At 36.4% G+C, this 21,026-nt stretch overlaps 1 protein-coding gene across 2 annotated transcripts in view; it reads left to right on the top strand.

Annotated features, from left to right (window-relative positions):
* Positions 1–8,645, top strand: part of LOC115975553 (DNA mismatch repair protein MLH1) — a 52,997-nt gene extending 44,352 nt beyond the window's left edge. For both annotated transcript variants that reach the window (XM_031096375.1, XM_031096376.1), the window contains one exon: positions 8,342–8,645. In XM_031096375.1, coding sequence (XP_030952235.1) covers positions 8,342–8,386 — 45 coding nt within the window. In that variant the 3' untranslated portion in view covers positions 8,387–8,645. The remainder of the gene's footprint in view (positions 1–8,341) is intronic.
* Positions 8,646–21,026: the final 12,381 nt, after the last annotated feature.

The raw sequence follows: 21,026 nt of genomic DNA, 5'->3' as shown, positions 1-21,026 counted from the left end.
TTGCATTTTGCATGTGTTCACTAGAACACTGGCCACATAAACATCAATTGCAAAACCAGTTTTGAAATGGGCATTTCACAATCTTCAAGAATCATACGAATGATAGGACAAGTAATTGATGAACCTTTGCAAACAAGCTCACATAAACCCCAACCCCAAAAAGTAAACCAAACCAAGAAATTGCAACAGAAACTTGCCTTTAAAGGATTGGAAAACAGAGAATACTTGAAAAATACTTGCATTAGAAAGGAAAAAAAAAAAATACTTGCTGTTGGACGACGCAACAGAACTACCAGGACACCGTCGGAACACGGAAGGAAAGATGGAGGCGGGATAAAGAACTTGGCACTATGCTGCGGTGGATCTGGTTCTACCACCCTCGTTCCCTCTCCTCTCAACTAGTCAGACTGATGCAGTTCATTTTTAAATCTATCTGTTACTAGCTTCTGTTGTATAATAAGTAATTTCTTGTTTTACTTATAATATCCTTTATCACTTGTAACAAAAAGTTAGTTAGCTGATAGGTTGTTAGTGATAAGTGCAATAGCCTATTAGTTAGTTAGAAAAGTTAGTTAGGCTTTGGCCAAATCACATGGTAGCCACATGGTGGGTTCTTGTAACTAACTCAGCAGCGTGCTTATTTAACTATAAATAAGCAAGGCTACCTTCATTGTAACTAGTTGAATTTGAATCTAAGAAATCTACCTATGAGGTATTATTCCAAGAGTGTGTCTCTTGAAGAGTTAGTTCATTCTTTCTTTTCTCTAAGCAACTTTGCTTTCTAAAACATCTTTCCTTTTCACCATTTTTTTCCTCCATCATAAATTGGTATTAGAGCTTGAGATCCTTAGGATTCAAGTTGGTTTGAAATTTGTTTCTTCATTTCTGTCATTAAGAACCTATCAAGATTCTATCTTGATTTCATTTTCTTATCCTCTACTAGTGAGCCTAAGAATTTGTGAAGATGGCACCAATAGTTTACAACAGAAGGAAAAAGAAAGGTGCTGCAGTACATGAACCTGAGGGGCAGGTTCAACCCAGGCAGTAGCCGCAACCACACCAAGAAGGAGAACCCCAAGTGACATTGGAGGAGACTGTGGAGCTGCTAAGGCGGCAGCTTGCTGCCTTGACTGAGGAAGTGAGAAGAAACTGGCGTTATCATCCTAGAAATGATGATGAACCTATTGAAGATGCTGAAACTGACAGTCACAGCAACTTTAGTAACCCAATTGGTCAGCCTAGAGGAGGTGTTCCAAGGCAAGTGCCTAGTCCTCTAAGGGGAGAACCAAAATGGGAATCAAACTTCAAGATTGAGTTACCTAAGTTCTATGGTAACTTGAATCATGAAGAATTCATGGATTGGCTTAACCAAGTGGAAAAAATCTTTGATTTCCATGAGGTGCCAAATTCTAAGAAGGTGAAGTTGATCTCTATCAAGCTGAGAGGGAGAGCTTCAGCCTGTGGGAACAGCTCCAAGTTCAAAGAGTTAGGAGGGGTAAAAGAAAGATCCAAGATTGGTGCAAGATGAAGTAGAAAATGAGAAACCAATTTTTGCCTTTCAATTATATGCAGTTCTTGTACAAACAATTGCATAATTTGAGGCAACATGGTAGTGTGGAAGAGAATATAGAGGCATTTTATCAACTGGTAGCTCGAGTAGACTTGAATGAGAGTGAAAAGCGGATGGTTGCAAGGTTCTTGAGTGGTCTTAAACCACCAATTCAAGATGCCTTATCTTTGCACCAACTGTGGTCTGTTTCTAAAGCTTACAATAGAGCCTTGATGTTTGAGAAGCAACTTGCAAGAAAAGCTTTTGTGCAATTCCAAGCTTATGGTGGTATTAGAAGTACCCAAGTCAGCACTCAAGGAAGGCCAACTACTAATAGTGCACAACCTTTCAAGATTGAGAGTGTAGGTCTGCCTTCAACTTCTAGTGTAGCCAAACTAGTCCCTAAAGCAACACAGTTGTACATTTAAGTGCTACAAGTGTGGAGAAGCTGGGCACAAGGCCACAGATTGCAAGAAAGGGGGAGTTAGAGCTCAAGGCAAGGGTAAAGCTTTGATGATTGAAGGTTGTGAAGACCAGGAAGATGAAGAATTTCCAATGTATGAAGAAGAAATTGTTATAGGTGACTCAGATGAGGAAGAGGGCTTGGCTTTGGTAATGAAGAAGACCTTGTTAGCACCAAAATAGGAGAAGCAGGAGGATTGGTTGAGGAGCAACATTTTTCACACCACTTGTAATATTGGTGGCAAGATTTGCAACTTAGTTATTGATGGGGGAAGCTGTGAAAATGTGGTTTCTGAAGAAGTTGTTGATAAACTTGGTTTAAAGACTGAAGATCATCCTCACCCTTACAAACTGACATGGCTTAAGACAGGCAATGATAAGAGAGTTTTCAAGAGATGCATGGTCTCCTTTTCAATTAGGAAGAAGTTCTAAGATTCAGTTTTTTGTGATGTAGTGAAGATGGATGCATGCCATTTGTTGTTGGGAAGGCCTTGGCAGTATGATAGTCACACTAACCATGATGGAAGGAAGAACACCTACAGCTTATACAAGGATGGACAGCATTACACCCTACTGCCCATGAAAGAAAATGTGATTCTTAAAACTCCTACTACTGTACAGCCTAATTCTTTGCTTATTGTCAAGAAATTTGCACAAGAAACTCTAGCAACTGGTGTGGTTTACATGTTATTAACTGCAGTAGAGTTAGATGCTATGATAGTGCCTCAATCTATAAAGGAGTTGATCAAGTCATTTGAGGATGTCTTCCCTAATGAATTGCCTACTGAATTGCCTCCTATGAGGGACATACAGCATGCCATTGATTTCACTCCAGGTTTTGCATTACCTAATAGGGTTGCCTATAGGATGATACCAATGGAAAAGGATGAACTTAGTAGGCAAGTGCAAGAACTATTGGACAAGGGATATATTAGGCCAATTATTAGTTCATGTGCTGTACTGACCCTCTTAACCCCTAAGAAGGATGGTAGTTGGAGAATGTGTGTTGACAGTAGAACCATTAACAAAATCACAATCAAATATCAGTTTCCTATACCTAGGCTAGATGATATGCTTGACTGTCTAGCTGGTTCTAAAATCTTTTCCAAGATAGATCTTAGAAGTGGCTATCATCAAACTCGGATTAAGCCAAGGGATGAGTGGAAGACTGCCTTTAAGACTTATAGTGGGCTATATGAGTGGTTTGTCATGCCTTTTGGTCTTACTAATGCACTTGCTACTTTCATGAGAGTAATGACTCAATTGTTGTAGCCTTTGCTTGGTGTATGTGCTGTAGTTTACTTTGATGATATATTGGTATATAGCAAGACTTTGAATGATTATGTGAATCATTTGCAATCTGTGTTTGAGTTATTAAGAAGGGATAAGTTCTATGTAAATACCAAGAAATGTACCTTTGTGGTAAGTAAGGTAGGTTTTCTTGGGTATGTGGTGACTGATAAGGGAATTGCAATGGATGAGGGGAAGGTTAAGGCCATTCTAGATTGGCATGTTCCAAGATTTGTGGCTGAAGTAAGAAGCTTCCATGGGTTAGCAACATTTTACAGGAGATTCATTAAAGGGTTTAGCACAATTGCAGCACCACTCACTGATTGTCTCAAGTTGTCTACTTTTGCGTGGGATGAGGCTAAGCAGCAGAGTTTTGAGTCCTTGAAAGTTGCCTTTACTGCAGCACCAGTATTGCAGGCTCCTGACTTTGAAAGGATCTTTGAATTGGATTGTGATGCTTCTGGAGTTGGCATAGGGGGTTTTCTCATTTAAGAGGGCAAGCCAGTGGCCTATTTCAGTGAAAAACTCAATTCAGCCAAGCTCAACTACAGAACCTATGATGTGGAATTCTATGCCATAGTACAAGCAATAAAACATTGGGAGTACTATTTGGCTTACATGTCGGGGAGATAAACACCTTGGGGAGTTTCCTTAAGTAATTAATATAACATATAAAGACACATTTTAACCCAAAAGGCTTAAGCCCAATGGGTATGTGCTCAATTATGTTATATTAACCACTCATTCTTTTCATCTTTATTCAATGTGGGACTTCACTCACACGTGTAACCCAACAATCTCCCCCTCACGTGTGAGTCTCTTCTTCTCTGTGGGCTTCAAGACCTCTCTATGGGCCATGAACAAGTCCTACTCACTCCCCCTTGCCTAATGGGCTTTTCACTTCATCAATGCATCATCCATAAGTCTCTCGTACGCCATCCATGGGAACCACTTGTCAACCCCGCACGCACATCCATGGGAACCCCGCACGTCCATGTCCATGGGAATCTTGCATCACACCATTATTTAGCACCATTAGCAATATTTATTTGTTGGGCTCTTTTTTTTCTTCTCCAAGATCTTTGTGTGTGGGCCGTTTAGGCTTTTTCTTTCCCCATTGGGTAGGGACCATGAACACCTCACCACCTTCGCCGCACACCACCATGGGCTCTGATACCACTTATTGGGGAGATAAACACCTTGGGGAGTTTCCTTAAGTAATTAATATAACATATAAAGACACTTTTTAACCCAAAAGGCCTAAGCCCAATGGGTATGTGTTCAATTATGTTATATTAACCACTCATTCTTCTCATCTTTATTCAATGTGAGACTTCACTCACACGTGTAATCCAACATTACAAAGAATTTATACTCTATACTGACCATGAGGCTCTTAAACACCTCAACAGCCAAGCAACCCTCAACAAATTGCATGCCAAATGGGCTGTCTACCTACAACAGTTCAACTTTAGCTTAAGGCACAAAGTTGGAGTCCTTAATAGAGTGGCAGATGGTCTTAGCAGGAGATCTTCCTAACTAGTGCTGATGCACAACACAATTGAGGGCTTTGAGGCATTTAGGGAGCAGTATAAGGAAGATTCCAAGTTGTTTCAGATTATGCAGAATTTGTAACAAGGCAATGAAGTTGCTTGTCCTGGATTCAACCTGCTAGATGGCTACTTGTTCAAAGGCCTGCTCCTTTGTATTCCAAAATGTTCTCTCAGGCACAAGATTCTGCTTGAAGTGCATAACCAAGGCCATTTTGGGAGACAGAAGACACTGCAACTCCTACAACAACAATTCTATTGGCCAGGCATGCTTAAGGATGTGGGAAGACTAGTTCAAAGATGCATGATATGTCAGCAAAGCAAAGGGAGAGCCACCAATGCTGGATTGTCTGCCCCATCCAGTGCCTAACAAGCCTTGGACCAGCATTAGCATGGACTTTGTGCTTGGATTACCCACTACTACTAGAAGATCAGACTCTATTCTAGTGGTAGTGGACAGATTCTTCAAGATGGCCCGTTTTGTGGCTTGCAAAAAGACTAATGATGCCTCCAATATTGCCGGTTTATTTTTCAGGGAGATCTATAAGTTACACGGAGTCCAACCAGCATTGTGTCTGATAGGGACGCCAAGTTTCTTGCCCATTTCTGGAGGACTTTGTGGAGGAAAATTGGTACTGACTTGCAGTACAACACCAGCTTCCATCCTCAAACGAATGGACAGAATGAGGTGGTCAATAGGAGCTTGGGCAACCTCCTAAGGTGTTTTGTAAGAGACAAACCTAAGGAATGGGAGAATGTTTTACCTATAGCAGAGTTTGCCTACAACTCATCTACCAATAGAACAACTCAACACTCTCCCCTTGAGATTGTTTATGGCATGCAACCAGCCAGTGTTCTTGACTTGTCAAGCTTACCATTACCCAAGAAGGAGCATTCAAAAGCCACTAAGTTAGCTGACTTCATACAACAGCTACATGCAGATATTAAGAAGAAAATAAAGGTCAGCAATGCTAAGTACAAGGCGCAAGCTGGCAAGAAGAAAAGGCAAGTGATTTTCAAGGAAGGTGACCTAGTATGGGTGATCCTGACCAAGGAGAGGAACCGTGCTTGACCTAATACAAAGTTGCAGCAAAAGAAGATTGGTCCTTGTCCTATACTACATAAGATCAATGATAATGCCTACCAAGTCAAGCTACTGGATCATCTACGTATTTCTAACAGTTTCAATGGACATCACTTGCTGCCCTATCATGAACCAAATCAGCTTACAACGAGCCACACTTGAGGACAAGTGTGTTCCAAAGAGGGATAGTCCTGATGCAGTTCATTTTTAAATCTATCTGTTATTAGCTTCTGTTGTATAATAAGTAATTTCTTGTTTTACTTTTAATAGCCTTTATCACTTGTAACAAAAAGTTAGTTAGCTGATAGGTTGTTAGTGATAAGTGCAATAGCCTATTAGTTAGTTAGGCTTTGGCCAAATCACATGGCAGCCACGTGGTGGGTTCTTGTCACTAACTCAGCAACTTGCTTATGTAACTATAAATAAGCAAGGCTGCCTTCATTGTAACTAGTTGAATTTGAATCTAAGAAATCTACCTATGAGGTATTATTCCAAGAGTGTGTCTCTTGAAGAGCTAGTTTATTCTTTCTTTTCTTTAAGCAACTTAGGGCCCATTTGGTACTATTGTTTAAACAACAATTTTCATTGTTTAAACACTACAACACATATTTCCACAACACTTTTTAACACACACGTATTTCTACAATACTTAAACAACGTTACTAGAAATCTCTTATCAAACGGGTCCTTAGCTTTCTATAGCTTCTAAAACATCTTTCCTTTTCACCATTTTTTTTCCTCCATCACAGACGCTTTGGTCTCTTTTCTTTCTTCTTTCAATTAGGTTTCTTTGAAACGGGATTTCACATGCGTCTCTGATGTGCCCATTCCGTTAGTGTTTTAACGTTAAACTAACTAACGTATTGATTTGGTAGGTGTGAGATGTTTAAGGAGTAAATTGGCCAATATAAAGTTTCAAGGGTGTCTTGGTCACTACTCCAAAGTTCAAGGGGTGTGTTGGCATTTTTTCCGATTCTATATGCAGTAGACTGCTTGCAACAAACCACCCTAAACTACATTTTCCCCCCTAATTAACACCACACTTCAAGATTAATTTGCAGTGTTCATCCCACCACTAAAAATTAGTAAAATGTTCACCCGAATCAGTCCACTAATTTTTTAATTTCAACATTTGACCTTGAATGTTGTATGGATGTTATAAATTAATCTTGAATCAGTGTTGATTGCAAGAAATTTTGATTTAGGATGAACATTGCAAATAACCGGTCATGACCTAAACCTATATCTCTATATATCAAACCTTACAGAAATTTATTCCTACACATAAATATACAGAGAAAAACTACATCTTAATAAGGATCTTTGTCAAAATATCTCCATCATAAAATCTCAATTCTTCAAAGTCCTACCCTTAAAAGATTCTAGATAGAACTTCACAATGACTAAAGAGTCTCCAATGTACAATGAAAAGTTCCAAATACTTAATGAACAATTATTTGCGATTAAATGAATAGTTGATCACATTAAATCTCCCATTAAAGCTCTAAATCTTAATCTGAAAATGCTCGAATGGGGTGGGCTTGACATTTCAATAACAAATACATAGTACTCAAATGGAAAGTCCAAGCTAACATATGAGTTTTTGTTTTGTTTTTTTATTTTTTTTCTATTTTTATCATAGAACTAAGCACTGAAATTCTAGATAATTTAATGTAGCAATAATGAGAAAAGATATTTCTTTTGAATCCATTGAATTGGACTGAAAACAAACATGGTCAATTAAACTGATACATGAAGAGTTAAAAGATATCTTTCAAATAATATATACATAAATATTGGTTAACAGAATGATTTTCTTTCAAACACTAGTTTAGGTTGTCGAACTCCTATACATAAATAGGTAATCAAACAAATCATGGTCAAGCATGTGGCACATTGATTGCATGTACAGTCCCGTGAGTGGACATTGGCAACGTATATTAAACCGCTGTTGACAGAGCCAGGTGAAACCAGTGTGAACAAATGGCCATATATTATAGAGAAATACTATGTCCATAACATTTTCACAGTAAATCCTAAGTGGTAGGTTGTTATTGATTGTTATGGGTGGGCAAAAAAAATAATTTAAGTTGTGGTTTCAAATTAGAATCAATAATAATTTATCACTTGTAATTTGTTGTGAAAGTGTTGTGAAAATGTTGTGAACATAACATTTCTCATAACTCTATGGACAGAGCTAGACACTACAGCCAACTTAGTTTCAAATATAAATACTTGTTTTTTAAATAAATCATAAATCATTTTGCTATCATATGTATTCAATTCATAATCTAAAGATTGCAAACACATTAGCAACGATGCTGTGGAAGGTGGGAGTGGTGTTCTTTTAGTTGGCTATTATCTTTCTAGCAATGGAAAATGATGTATGACCCCTGCTTTTTACAGGTAGCTTCACTGGAGAAGCTGTACAAGATTTTTGAAAGATGCTGACGACAATTAGTTTTGTTCAGATCTTTCTTTTTTGTTGAGAAAATGGTAAGAAGTTTTTGTTCAGATCTAACTCATGAGAGAGAGTTTTGGTATATATATCTCTGTGATTGGCTTATGATGTAGGGAGTTTTGGTAGCTATGGTCCGCTATGTTGGGATTTCCTTGTAAGTTTCATTTAATAGGAAAAAAACATTTTGGACCTCGTTTATTGAACTAACTTCCTTGCATCCTGTTCGTATATGATATAACATTACAATTACTTTTCTTTTTTGTGTGAATAGTGAATACTAAGATGCCATCAATTAGTTTTAATTTGTCGTGAAAATTGTAATTTCATATGAAATTGTGGTTTGTTATGATTTGTCACTAGTATGCATTTTATATCTCCAGACCACAATCATTTTTTCTTTTTGATAAGAGTCCATGACCATAATTTGAGTGGTGAAACATGTCACCAATTGTAAATGTTTAGCATAATAATAAAATTTCCTACAAAAAACACACAAAAAAAAAAAAAAAAAACCGTTAATATGGTTGCAATTTGCCTCTTAGCTGAGAGGCATGCCCATGGTGATTGGGTGAGTTCGGAGTCGAAGTCCGCTTGGGGCAAAATTCCTCATCTTTCCCAAGATTTCAATTAACTTTTGAAATTATTTCCCCCTTGAAGTTACGACTTGGAACATGTGGTTTTAGGAACACAAATTATTTCACAAAATATTTTACTCAATTGTGATGCCTCAAACTTTGAGGGATTGTCTATCACTTATACATGAATCTATAATTTTTTTTCTTCACCACTTACACTGTCATATCACAGTTATGACATTAAAATTGTGTAATAGTTTTTTTTTTTTTTTTTGAACCCCACCACATATTTCACATAAGTGACTTAGAATGAAGTTTGACACTTAGTTTTAATTCTTAATGAGAAAAAATTAAGAAAAACTTATATTTTTTTAAAGGAAAAAATTTGGCTCCAACCACCAATGGGAAAATGGTGTGTCACATTAAGGGCAATGCATATAGTAAGTACTAATATTATCATCCTATTGGTCCATCTTAAATCTCCAAGCACTTTGTGAATGGGGAAGTGTCAATTAAGCATGAGAATATACAAAATTAATAAACAACAAAATTATAACATCAATCCAAGCAAATTACATGGGTTGGAGGTCCAACGAGTTCTCTGGCCATAGTTCCTATGCCAAAGACCTCTCAGCTAGTTATGGCAATCGAGGATATCGGGATTACATTGAATGTTGATACGTTTTCAAATTCAATAGTCCACGCATCTTACTTTGATAGTCTTCCCTTTTCAAGTCAAGTTAATCAAAAAGAATCTTTAATTTTTGAGATATTAGACGCTTTGATAATCCTGTTAGCATTATAGAGGGAGAAAATATATCTGGAAATTTATGTGAAAAATCAAGTGCTAATCCCCTAATTTTTAGTGGTGAAAATTTAATTTCCCCCCCTTTGAAGAGCCCACGTGACAATCAAAAAAATCCATCCTCTGGCCACGAGTCTCCACAAGTTTTATGTGACTTCTCAAACTTGGTTGCATACTCCAGTATCTCAATCTCAGAAGGTTACTTGGAAACGTTTGCCTCGAACTGGCCCTACTCCTAAATCTCAAACAAGTGGTGACCTTTGTTATAAAATATCTAGTCTAGCTATTGATGACCAAAATGAGTTACCAAAAAAACACAGGCCGGTTTCTCAAGTTGATAAGGAAACCAACCTTATTTTGGCAATGGCTGTCTTAGCCCTACCAATACCAATGAGTCTCTTATGTTGGAATTGTCATGAGCTTAGGAACCTACAAACAATTTAGGAGCTCGGGGACTTGGTACGGGCACAAGATCCTGTAGTCGTGTTCATAGTTGAAACATGGCTGGATAAAACTAGGCTAATTGGTTTATGTGGTAAAATAGGTTTTGGTGGTAAGTTTGGGTATCCCGTATTACATGGGGTGGGGGATTGGCATTTTTTTAGAAGAGGGATTTTGACCTACATATAGAAGATTCTTCTCCAAACTTCATTGATGCTATCATTAATAAAGGGAAAGAGGATGCTTGGAGGTTCATAGGCTTTTAGGGTTTTTTCTGAAACACATAATCATATTGAGAGTTGGAATACTTTAAGACGGCTGCATCCAAAATTATCTTTACCATGGTTGCGTGCAAGAGATTTCAATGAGATTGCAAAATCACATGAAAAATATGGTGGTCATCTTAGACTAACTAAACAAATGCAAGACTTTCCAGATATTGTTGATGAATGTAGCTTTATGGATTTAAGCTTTGTGGGAACAAAATTTACTTTGTACAAGAATTTTTCTAATGGGGGTACTATCTGGGAAAGGCTTGAAAGAGTAGTGGGTACTCAAGAGTGGCTATCTATTTTCCCTGCTACCAAGGTGGTAGTTTTGAAATGTGGTACTTCTAACCATAAATCAATAATTATTCGTCCTTTGGGAATTCCGATGAGGAGATAGAGACCTTGGAGGTTTGAGCAAGTGTGACTAAAAGAAGATGGTTGTTATGACACTGTGGCTTCAACTTGGAGGGTTAACAACTTAACAATATGGGATCTCCTATGGTTAATGTTGCTGGAAAAATTCAAAATGTCAAAAAAACTTACGGTGGTGGAGCAAAATTTTGTTTGGCAATATTACACGGCCATTGGTGGAAAAGAAAGAACTACTGAAAAAGGTAGAAACTATGGTAGTGAGGGGAGGTAATGTTGATCGTGTGTTGCAACTGGAACATGAGATTAGTTACTTGTTAATAAAGGAGGAAAAGTTGTGGCACCAAAGATCTTGGTCCCATTGGATTAAATCATTAGATAAAAATACAAGTTTTTTTTCATACTAAGGCTTCTCATAGATTTCAGCGAAATCACATTCATGGGCTTCTATAGACACCTTATTTTGTACCCCTTACAACTCGAGTCCCCATTCCCCAATGACAATATCACTTAGAGGCTCGGGGTTGATTTAGGGCTCAATCTTGTGAATCTTTAGCTTGAAGGATGTTTTGATGAGAAAAACGTACATGAAACCCTAAGTATTCGCACACATGCTTTAAGCATGTGCATGCATACATCAAGCATGTATACGCATACCTAGACGTGGCAAAACGGGTGGGTCAGGTCAGGTCAATCCGGTTTGCAAGTCAATCGGTCGTGGGTCAAAATGGGTCAATCAGGTTGCAGGTCGGGTCGGGTTGACCTGTATTTTTCAAACAATTTTTTTTTTTTTTTCAATTACAAAAACAAATCAATGACAACCTGTTTAGAGAGAATGAATAAAATCAATTAAGCAAATGAATTGCACTTAATGCCACTTGTTAATATCCTTCCAATTCTGACAGTTTTGAACATGACAAAAATTATTTATAGTCATAAATTCATGATGGAAATAGTCTTCAATGTTAATAGTTCACTGTCAAAATGCATATAATTACAAGTTTACATCTTCAAAAAGAGATAGATCTTAAAACAAACAAAACAAGCAAGCCAGCAAAGTAGCAAGTTATCGGTCTTCTTAAGTGCACATGTTCCTGCTGCATTTAAAATAATAGTAAAGTTTGATTACTTAGAAAGATAAACTAAACAAAAAAAGATTTAAAAATAAACATAACATATTAAGTAAAGAAGAATAAGTAAATATTTTATAAGAATTACACTTCAATCTTATTCTACTCAACATTGGTAACAGATTCAACACTGCAAATATTCATATTTGCAAATTGTAGCTCAAGTTGGCCAATTTTGTCAGCATTTTCATCTACAATACAATATTTTAATATAACTTAATGTACCATGAAAGCAAATCAATAAAGAATTAAAATTGTATAATTATGACTATAAAAAATTAAATTACCTTCAAATCCACATAGCCAACTTTTAGTACACAATGTAGCTTCCACATTCTTAGGTAAAAGACATGATTGATACAGAGTAAGAATTTTTTTCCCAGTGCTAAAACTTGATTCAGAAGCAATAGTGGTTATCGGAATGCTCATGAGATCCCGTGCCATTAAAGAGAGCTTTGGAAACCGATTGTAATGCTCTTTCCACCAAGAGAGAACTTCCAACTTTGAATTTTTCTTTTTGTTAAGTCTAGGCTCTTCTAAATACAAGTCCAATTGGGATTTTTTTTTTTGTTTTGGCACCATGATGACTTTCATAATGATCAAATTCCTAATCATTAAAAAAATTGCAATGAAAAATAATACCACACAACATTATAATCTTTATTATTAAAAAAACATAGCACAACATATACCAAACAAAATGCAATACACTTACATCATTTTCCTTATCTTCATCATCATCAGGATCATCCACAGCACTGCTAGTATGACTAGAACTCCTAACACAAGATGAAACATTTGTAGTGGCCATAGGCTTAGGGCATTCATATTCTGAAAAAAGCTTATACAATGTAGTCTCAATGCTCTCTACCTTTATTTCAGAAATGTGCTCAATTGGCTCTATTTTCTTAAAAATAAAGTCCACATAATCCAACTTATACCTTGGATTAAGAACAATGGCACAAGCTATCACCACACTATAACAATCCCAATATTTGTCAAATTTACCTTTCATCTGTTCTGCCATATTACTGATAAATGAATCTTAGCTCTCCATTTTTTCAAGTAAGAGCAATTCAATTTGAGACACTTCTTGAAAATATAGATTTGTTGTAGGGTAATCAGTTCCATAAAATATAGTTGTAATGTCATTGAAAGGTTTCAAAAACCGAGTTATCCTTTGAACTCTATTCCATTCATTCCTTGATGGACAATGCTTGAAATTAGCATTTTCCTCTGCTAAACGGTTCAACACAGAACGATATCTCATGGCATTGTCAATCATGTCATATGTTGCATTCCATCTTGTACACACATCTAAACGTAAACCCTTTGTTCTCTTCATACCAACTATCTTGGCACATTCATCAAATCTACACATTCAACTCTCTAATCCTTTAAGATATTTCATAGTTTCTCGGATCTTAATCACCGAGTCATCTATTACTTTAAATCCTTCTTGAATTATAAGATTCAATATATGAGCACCACAACACACATGGAAAAAGATACCATCACATAACAATAAACCCCCCTCATTAAACTTTTTCTTTATGAAATCTTGGCAATTATCATTATTAGATGCATTATCTAAAGTAACAGAAAATATTTTCTTCTCAATACCCCATTCTTCCAAGAAACTTAAAATTTTCTCCGATAAAAGAGTTCTTGTGTGTGGAGGTGGCACATGACAAAAAATCAAGATGATGTTTTTCAATTCCCAATTCTCATCCACATAATGTGCCGTAAGACAAATATATCCCTCACTTGTAACAAAGGTCCATAAATCCGAAGTCAAACATATTCTACCAAGAATTGATTTTAACTTATTTTTAACATTATCCTTCTCTTTCCTGTAAAGTTTTAGAATATCAGCTTTTGAAGTATTCCTAGAAATATGTTTAACATCTGAATTTTGATAGTTGAAAACTTTTCTAATGCCCTCATACTCAACAAAGCTAAATGGTAAATCATGTTTAATAATAGCCTCCGCTAATATCTCATGAAACTCTTCTTGAGTTATCTTGTTTTGTAACACCTTACCCTCTTCTTCACCATCTTGTTTTACTTCATTTCGTTTTAAGCATTTTAGAAGATGGCGATGCAAGTTTGATGTTCCATTATGACTATTTGCCAAAAAAAAATTCCCACACTATTGAAAAGTAGCCTTACTTAACCCTTCTTCATCAATAGACAATTTCACAAATTCAGTCCAAACTAAAAAGGCGTGTTTTTTTTCCTTTTTTTTTTTTTTTTCCTTGAAACTCTTTTTGGTTTTTTAAACTTTGATTTTGAATTAACTCTTAAAATGGTGAAGGATTAGTAGAAGTATCCATAATTACAGCATCATCATCACTTTCCAAATTTACAGCTGGAGAAGCCGCTGTACTCTAATTATCAAAGAAAAATATATAATTAAAATTAAAATTCTAGTCTATTTAAAATATCTAAAGAAACTGTGAACATAAGACATTCATCCAAATGACAATGAGTCAATGACATTTTCAATTTTTTCAACAATCAAACACACAAACAATTAAATATAATGTTAGCAAAGCAGTATACTATATTATTATTGCTAAATATAAATTCATAATATTAAAAAATCAATCCAAAAACTAAAAACATTTAGGGATTTAAGAGAATGATGAAAATGATTTAACTTACCTTCACCATAGTTGATGATTTGTGGTTGTGCTCCTCTTAAATGGGTCAATAGGTGGTGAGATCTAGGCTGTGTGGCCTGTGGGTTGCAAGACTAGAGACAAAGAACTGGGAGAAGAGAGAAAGCAGAGCAGTGGAGAAGGGCAGAGGTGCAAGCTTTGATTGCTTTGTGTGAAACTAAAAAAGTGTGGAATGTGTGAAGAAGGGCAAAGGCGCAATACAGCAAGAGAAAGAGTAGAGGAACTGAACTGAGGAAGCTTTGGGCCCTTTGTGGTTTGGTTTGTCACGTTTCAACTTTCAGGTTTGTGCATTGTGCCTTTGGCTTTGGACAATGGACTACAGCTAGTATTGAATGAGATTTTTTTTTTAATGGTTGTCTTGACAGCCTTGTGTTGTCTTGTCTCATTCTCTCATGTCATTTTCGTGATTTGTGAAGCTTAGCTCTTATTGGTTGTGATGACTGATGAAGCTTAAATAGTCTTCAGCCAAAAAAAAGAAGAAGCTCAAATAGTCCTTCTCTCATGTCATGTCTTGACAACAGTTTTACTTGTTTATAACTTTATATCTATAATATTTTGACTATTAGTTTTGGTACTTAGTGCTTTATGCACCTAGTATCATGACATAGTTTAAATATATTTTTAGAGAATTTTTTTTAGTAGGTCGAGTCACGGGTTATCCGGGTCGGGATGGGTTGACTCGCAAAAAATCGGGTTGGGTCATGGGTCAACCCGTTTTTGCTTTACACAAAAAAAAATTGGGTACGAATCAGATATTTTTCGAGTCGGGTCAGGTTGGGTAAAAACATTTCACCTATATTGCCATGTCTACGCATACCTCGTGTATGTGCACACATGAAGGGTTCCAGAATACTTGTATGGAAGCTTTTTTGATGTAAAATCTTGTAGAGTGAGTCCCACATCGAGTGGGAGCCACCCTACACCCATCTATGATCACTATAAAAGGCCTCAAAGTATTTTTTCCCAAAACATGCTGAATTCACTATAAAATAGTGAATTAAAGAGGGGGTTTTTATTCTAAAACATCCCCAAGTTAAAATTTTACTTGGTTGAGGCCTTTTTTGGTCTTGACCTTCGAGTTTTGAGTTTACTAAACTTTTTGGTTCTGATTAGATTGACTGATGGGAATGGTCAAATCAAAAGCTTAAAGGAGTTTTGGTGTTTAAGGTAAATGTCTAACTTTGTCCCTTTCATTCTTATTTGTTTTGGTTAGTTTAGGTTGTTTAGTTTTCGTATTTGGAGCATGATAGTTTGTTAAAATTGTTGTTAAACATGTGTACACATTCCTTGTGTATTCACATGGATGTTCATGCCCAAAAACCTAGAATTAGGGTTCTTGCCTACTTTATTCATTTTGCCTAGGTTTTGTCACATGTTTAGTCTTTGTTTAGCTTTGTTTTCACATGTTTAGCATTTGGGTCAGTAGAATAACATGTTTTATTTGCTTATTAATAATTAGGATTTATGTGCTTTGAATAATAGCATGAACATGCATAGAACATGAATATGCATTGATGCATAGGTGTTGTGATGTAGTGCGATAAGTGAGGTAAGTCATGCATATGAACATGAACATGCATTTGATTGTTTAACATGAGTTGGTTGATAAACATTATGAACATGCTTAATTTATGCCATGATACTATGTTTGAATGATTGAATATGTTTAATGATAATGCCTTGTTGATGCTACTGCCTTGTGATATACTTGTTGCTTTTGGATAAATATGAATGTGATGATATGTCATGCTAGATGAATGATAAGGTCTTATGCAATGTGAGAAAATGTGGCATGATTGGATGTTAAATGCATGTTAGAGTGTGTGTGAGTTTAGATAACCTATTAGAAGACCCTTTGATGAGATTTGGATTTGGAACACAATGAGTGTAGGTCGAACCATGGGTCAGGAGGGGTTGGGTGCTATACATATGGTTCCTAGACCTAATCTAGGTGGCAACTCCATTTTCATCCCAATTTCACCATATATATAGCGCCCTAATGTGAAGGACTGATTTTCATTAGAGCACGTATCCAGAGTTTAGGTATAGGGATAAGAATGTGTTAGGCACCCAACCCTACTCGAACCGTGGGTTGGCCTCCACTTATTGCGTTCCACATTTTAATCCCATCAAAGGGTCCTTTAATAGGTTATATAGACACAAACACACACACACACACACACACACACACACACACACCAAACCTACCCTAACATGCATCCAACATCCAAACTACCATTCATCTAAACATTGCATATTCATAATCCACCTCTTCACATGCAACTCATCACATCTTAACATGCATCTAGGCATAGTACAAGTACACATCTCCAATCATCATTAAAGCAGCAAGTATATCATCATATCCTTAAAGGCAGTAAGCATATCATATGCACATCGCATCAACCAAGCATCCTATGCTCACCACAATCAATTATATTCACCATCTAATTCAAATGCATGCTCATGTAATTATGCATGACTTACCTCACTGCATCATCACCACAACACCTATGCATCAATGCATGATCATGTGATTATGCATATCCATATTGTTCATCTTGCACATAAACCCTAATCTTTAATCTAACACTCAAAGCGTGTGAAGCATGTTATACTACTAAACTTAGACCTAATCATGTGTAAACTGACCTAAACAGAACCTATAACATGCATTAAAACCAAACAAATCACAAAGGGAATGAAAATAGACAATTTTGGGTTTCTGGGTCGAACATGTGTGTGCATTTAGAAGCATGCGTATGCATGTTCGTGGAGATGCGTACACATTCATGAGTGTGCGTATGCATTCCTACTAGAAAATGACCAGTAGGCAGCACACAAGAATTGCATCTATTATAAACCTAACATGCTTTTAATTATCAAAGCAGTAAACCTGATCTCAGAGAAGATGATTAAAACAATAAAAAAATAAGCAACACAACAAAATGAAAGGGAATAGGGTAGACTCTTACCTTAAACACAAGAGCTCTTAAAGCTTGAATTTTGACCATTCCCCTTCAGTCAATTTACAAAACAAAATACCCAGAAGGGTTTTTTTTTTTTTAGAGAAACAAATACCCAGAAGGTTAGTAAGTCTAACTAGAAGACTTTGGACCGGAATAGGTCATAGCCAAGAAACTTTAGTTTTAGGATGCTCTTTAAAGTAAAAAGTTTCTCTTGAATCACTTTTTTGGAGTAGATTTGGTGTGTTTTTAGGAACGGTTAGTGGGGCCTTTTTATAGTGTTTAAAGAGAAGGGGCATGAGCCTTTATACTCATAATTTTTCTCTCTTGTGGTGCACAAACCGGATTGATGAGTTTTCAAAAAAAATTCTCTTTTATGTGTTCCCTTTAATTTTTAGCCTTAAAAATGCTTGGGTTTTGTTGTGAGAAGAGTTAGATGAAAACCTTGTATCTTAGGAAGGGTAGAAACATGTTTAGGATTGGTTTTGATCCAAGGGGGCCAAAGAACAATGATGAACACATTCTAGGTTCACCATGTGTACGTAGACTCGGGCATGCATACACATGCTTAAGTCTCTATGTACGTGTGCTCGAGCCTGTATGTGCATGCCTGCCTTTTAAAGCTTGCATACGCATGTCTTAGGCTGCATACATGGTAGGGGTGTGCAGCTAACCCGCCAAAACCGACCTGACCCAACCGAACTTGCTGAGTTGAGTCGATTTTTAGGGTTTAGTGGATTGGGTTAGGTTACAAAAATTTTTTTGATAGCGGGTTGGGTTGGGTTTGGGTCATAAAATTCCAAACCCTCCAAACCCGATCCGACCCACCCATATATTTAATATATATATATATATATATTTAAAATATATATATAATTAATAATTTTTTAAAAAAATAACTAGCTCTTCCTATTTTATATAAAAGCCAATTAGTTTATAGAAACCCTAGTAAATTACTATTGTTGTTTAGTCATTAGTGGTTTTTAATATATTTATATTTATATTTTTTTTCTACTCAATTTAATAATAATAATAATAATAATAATAATAAAATTTTTGTCCAACCCATGGGTTCAACTAGACCCAACCCAACCCATTTGGGTTGGGTTGGGTTGAATTTTTTTTGACCCACCATGGTGGGTTGGGTCAAAAAATCTCCTTAACCCAACTCAACCTGACTCATGCACACCCCTAATACACAGTTTTAAAGCTTCATGCATTCAACACTTTTTTTTTTTTTTTTCACTTAGCTTTATCCAATATGGCTTTTATGCACTTGTTTCTGTCATTTTCAGGTTCTTCCCTATTTTCCCGAGAGAGGAACCATGAATTCGATTTGGGTTTGGTACAAGAAGCTCACACCCGAGACTAGGGCTTTGATCCGAGCGGCAAGCTTTGAGGCTTACGTCACTCACCTTCTCGAGAATACAACCAGTAAGATACTGGTATAGGCTCTTGCTAAGAGGTGGTGGGATACCACCCACACCATTCTCATTGCAGGCAGGGAGATGAGCTTGACTCCCTACAATTTCCATAGGCTGACAAGCCTAAGGAATGGGTCTTTCTACTGAAATTAATGGAAAAAATGGGCTTCAACAATCAATGTTTTAATCTTAGAATGCATCATTACAGTTTCTTATTCTATTTTGGTGAATGGTGAGCCTAAAGGTCATATCATACCTATTAGGGGAATCAGACAAGGGGACTCTTTGTCATCATAACTTTTCTTATTATGTTCTGAAAGATTAAATGCTTTTATTCAATAAGCTATGAATTATGATAAGATTAGAGGTTATTCTTTATGTTGGAATGGGCCAAAAAATTTCTCTCTTATTTTTTGCTGATTACAATCTACTCTTTTGTCGTGTTTAGATCAGTGACATTTAGATTATTCAAGCATTTCTGGAGTATGAGAAAGCATCAGGGCAACAAATTAACAAAGAAAAAACTACTCTTCTCTTTAGTAAGTCTGTCTCCTCAAATATAAAAAAAACACTATCAAAACTCTTTTGGGAGTTCTTAAAGTAAAAGAATATGAGACATATTTGGGTTTACTGGTAGTGGTGAGTAGAAATAGGAGGGTGAGCCTTAATTACATTAAGGAAATGATGTGGGGCAGATTACAAGGATGGAAGGAAAAACTTTTGTCACAAGCAGGAAAAGAAGTTCTTTTGAAGCTGTTGTGCAAGCAATTCCTACTTTTGCTATAAGCTGCCTATAGGTCTCTGCAAAGATATTGAGGTACTAATCCGTAAATTTTGGTAGGGACAATGAGGCAATTGTAGTAAAATCCACAAGAAAAAACGTGAAATTCTTTGTAAGCCAAAAGTTGATGGAGGTATGGGTTATAAAGAGTTGTGCAATTTAGTGATGCTTTGTTAGCTAAACAAGTGTGACATCTTTTTCATGGCGCTAATTCCCTTTTCTAGAAAGTTTTTAAGGTTAAATATTTTCCTACATGTTCAGTCTTTAAATCTAAATCCTCATCTGGATCTTTCACTTAGAAAAGCATTTTCCGTGGAGAATTGGTGAAGGTTCTCAAATCCGGATTTACAATGCTAACTGGCTGCTTGGAGACTTACATGACCGAATACTTCCACCCGTCTTAACTCTACCTAGAGATGCCATTGTTTTTAGTTTTATTGATCCATATACAAGATGGTGGAACTTAGCTATTGTTGATTTGAATTTCCTGCCTTTTTGAAAAGCATTCTCTGTGCAAGAAAATTTATTTCTTTGGGTGCAAAGTGGAGAATTGTTGATGGTTCTCAAATCTGGATTCACAATGCTAACTGGCTAACATGGAGACTTACATGGCCGAATACTTTCACCCATCTCAACTCTACTTAAAAATGCTATTGTTTCTAGTCTTATTGATCCAGATACAAGATGGTGGAACTCGGCTATTGTTGATTTGAATTTCCTGCCTTTTAAAGCTCAAAAAACCAAGGCAATACCTCTATGTGCAACTATATAACCAAATTACTTGTACTGGCCCAATAGCAGAGATGGTTCATATGTGGTTAAATCTGGCTATCAGTTACTATGTGAAGAAGAAAATAGAGATTCAACTCTCTAACTCTGATGCAATAATAAGTTTTTGGAGAATAATTTGGACCTCCAAGTAACCGGGAAAAATTAAAAACTTTAGGTGGAAGGCATGTTCTAAAGGAAGGAAGATTATTACTGAGGATGTGTCAATTATGTTCAAAACAATCAGAGTTGTCCCTTCATGCTCTTTGGGATTGTGATTTTTAGGTCAGGTTAGGATATTGATTTCTCATGGGTTGATCGAACCAAAGCTTTGAGGAGCTTTTTTGATGGTTTGGTCGAGTTGATTTGGGATAGGCCTTATCTGCTGGAGCTGTTTGCAGTTACCTCCTAGTTTCTA

Source organism: Quercus lobata, chromosome 2, assembly GCF_001633185.2.
Source record: "Quercus lobata isolate SW786 chromosome 2, ValleyOak3.0 Primary Assembly, whole genome shotgun sequence".
NCBI classification, from domain to species: Eukaryota; Viridiplantae; Streptophyta; class Magnoliopsida; order Fagales; family Fagaceae; genus Quercus; species Quercus lobata.
This window is presented reverse-complemented; position numbering and strand designations above follow the sequence as displayed.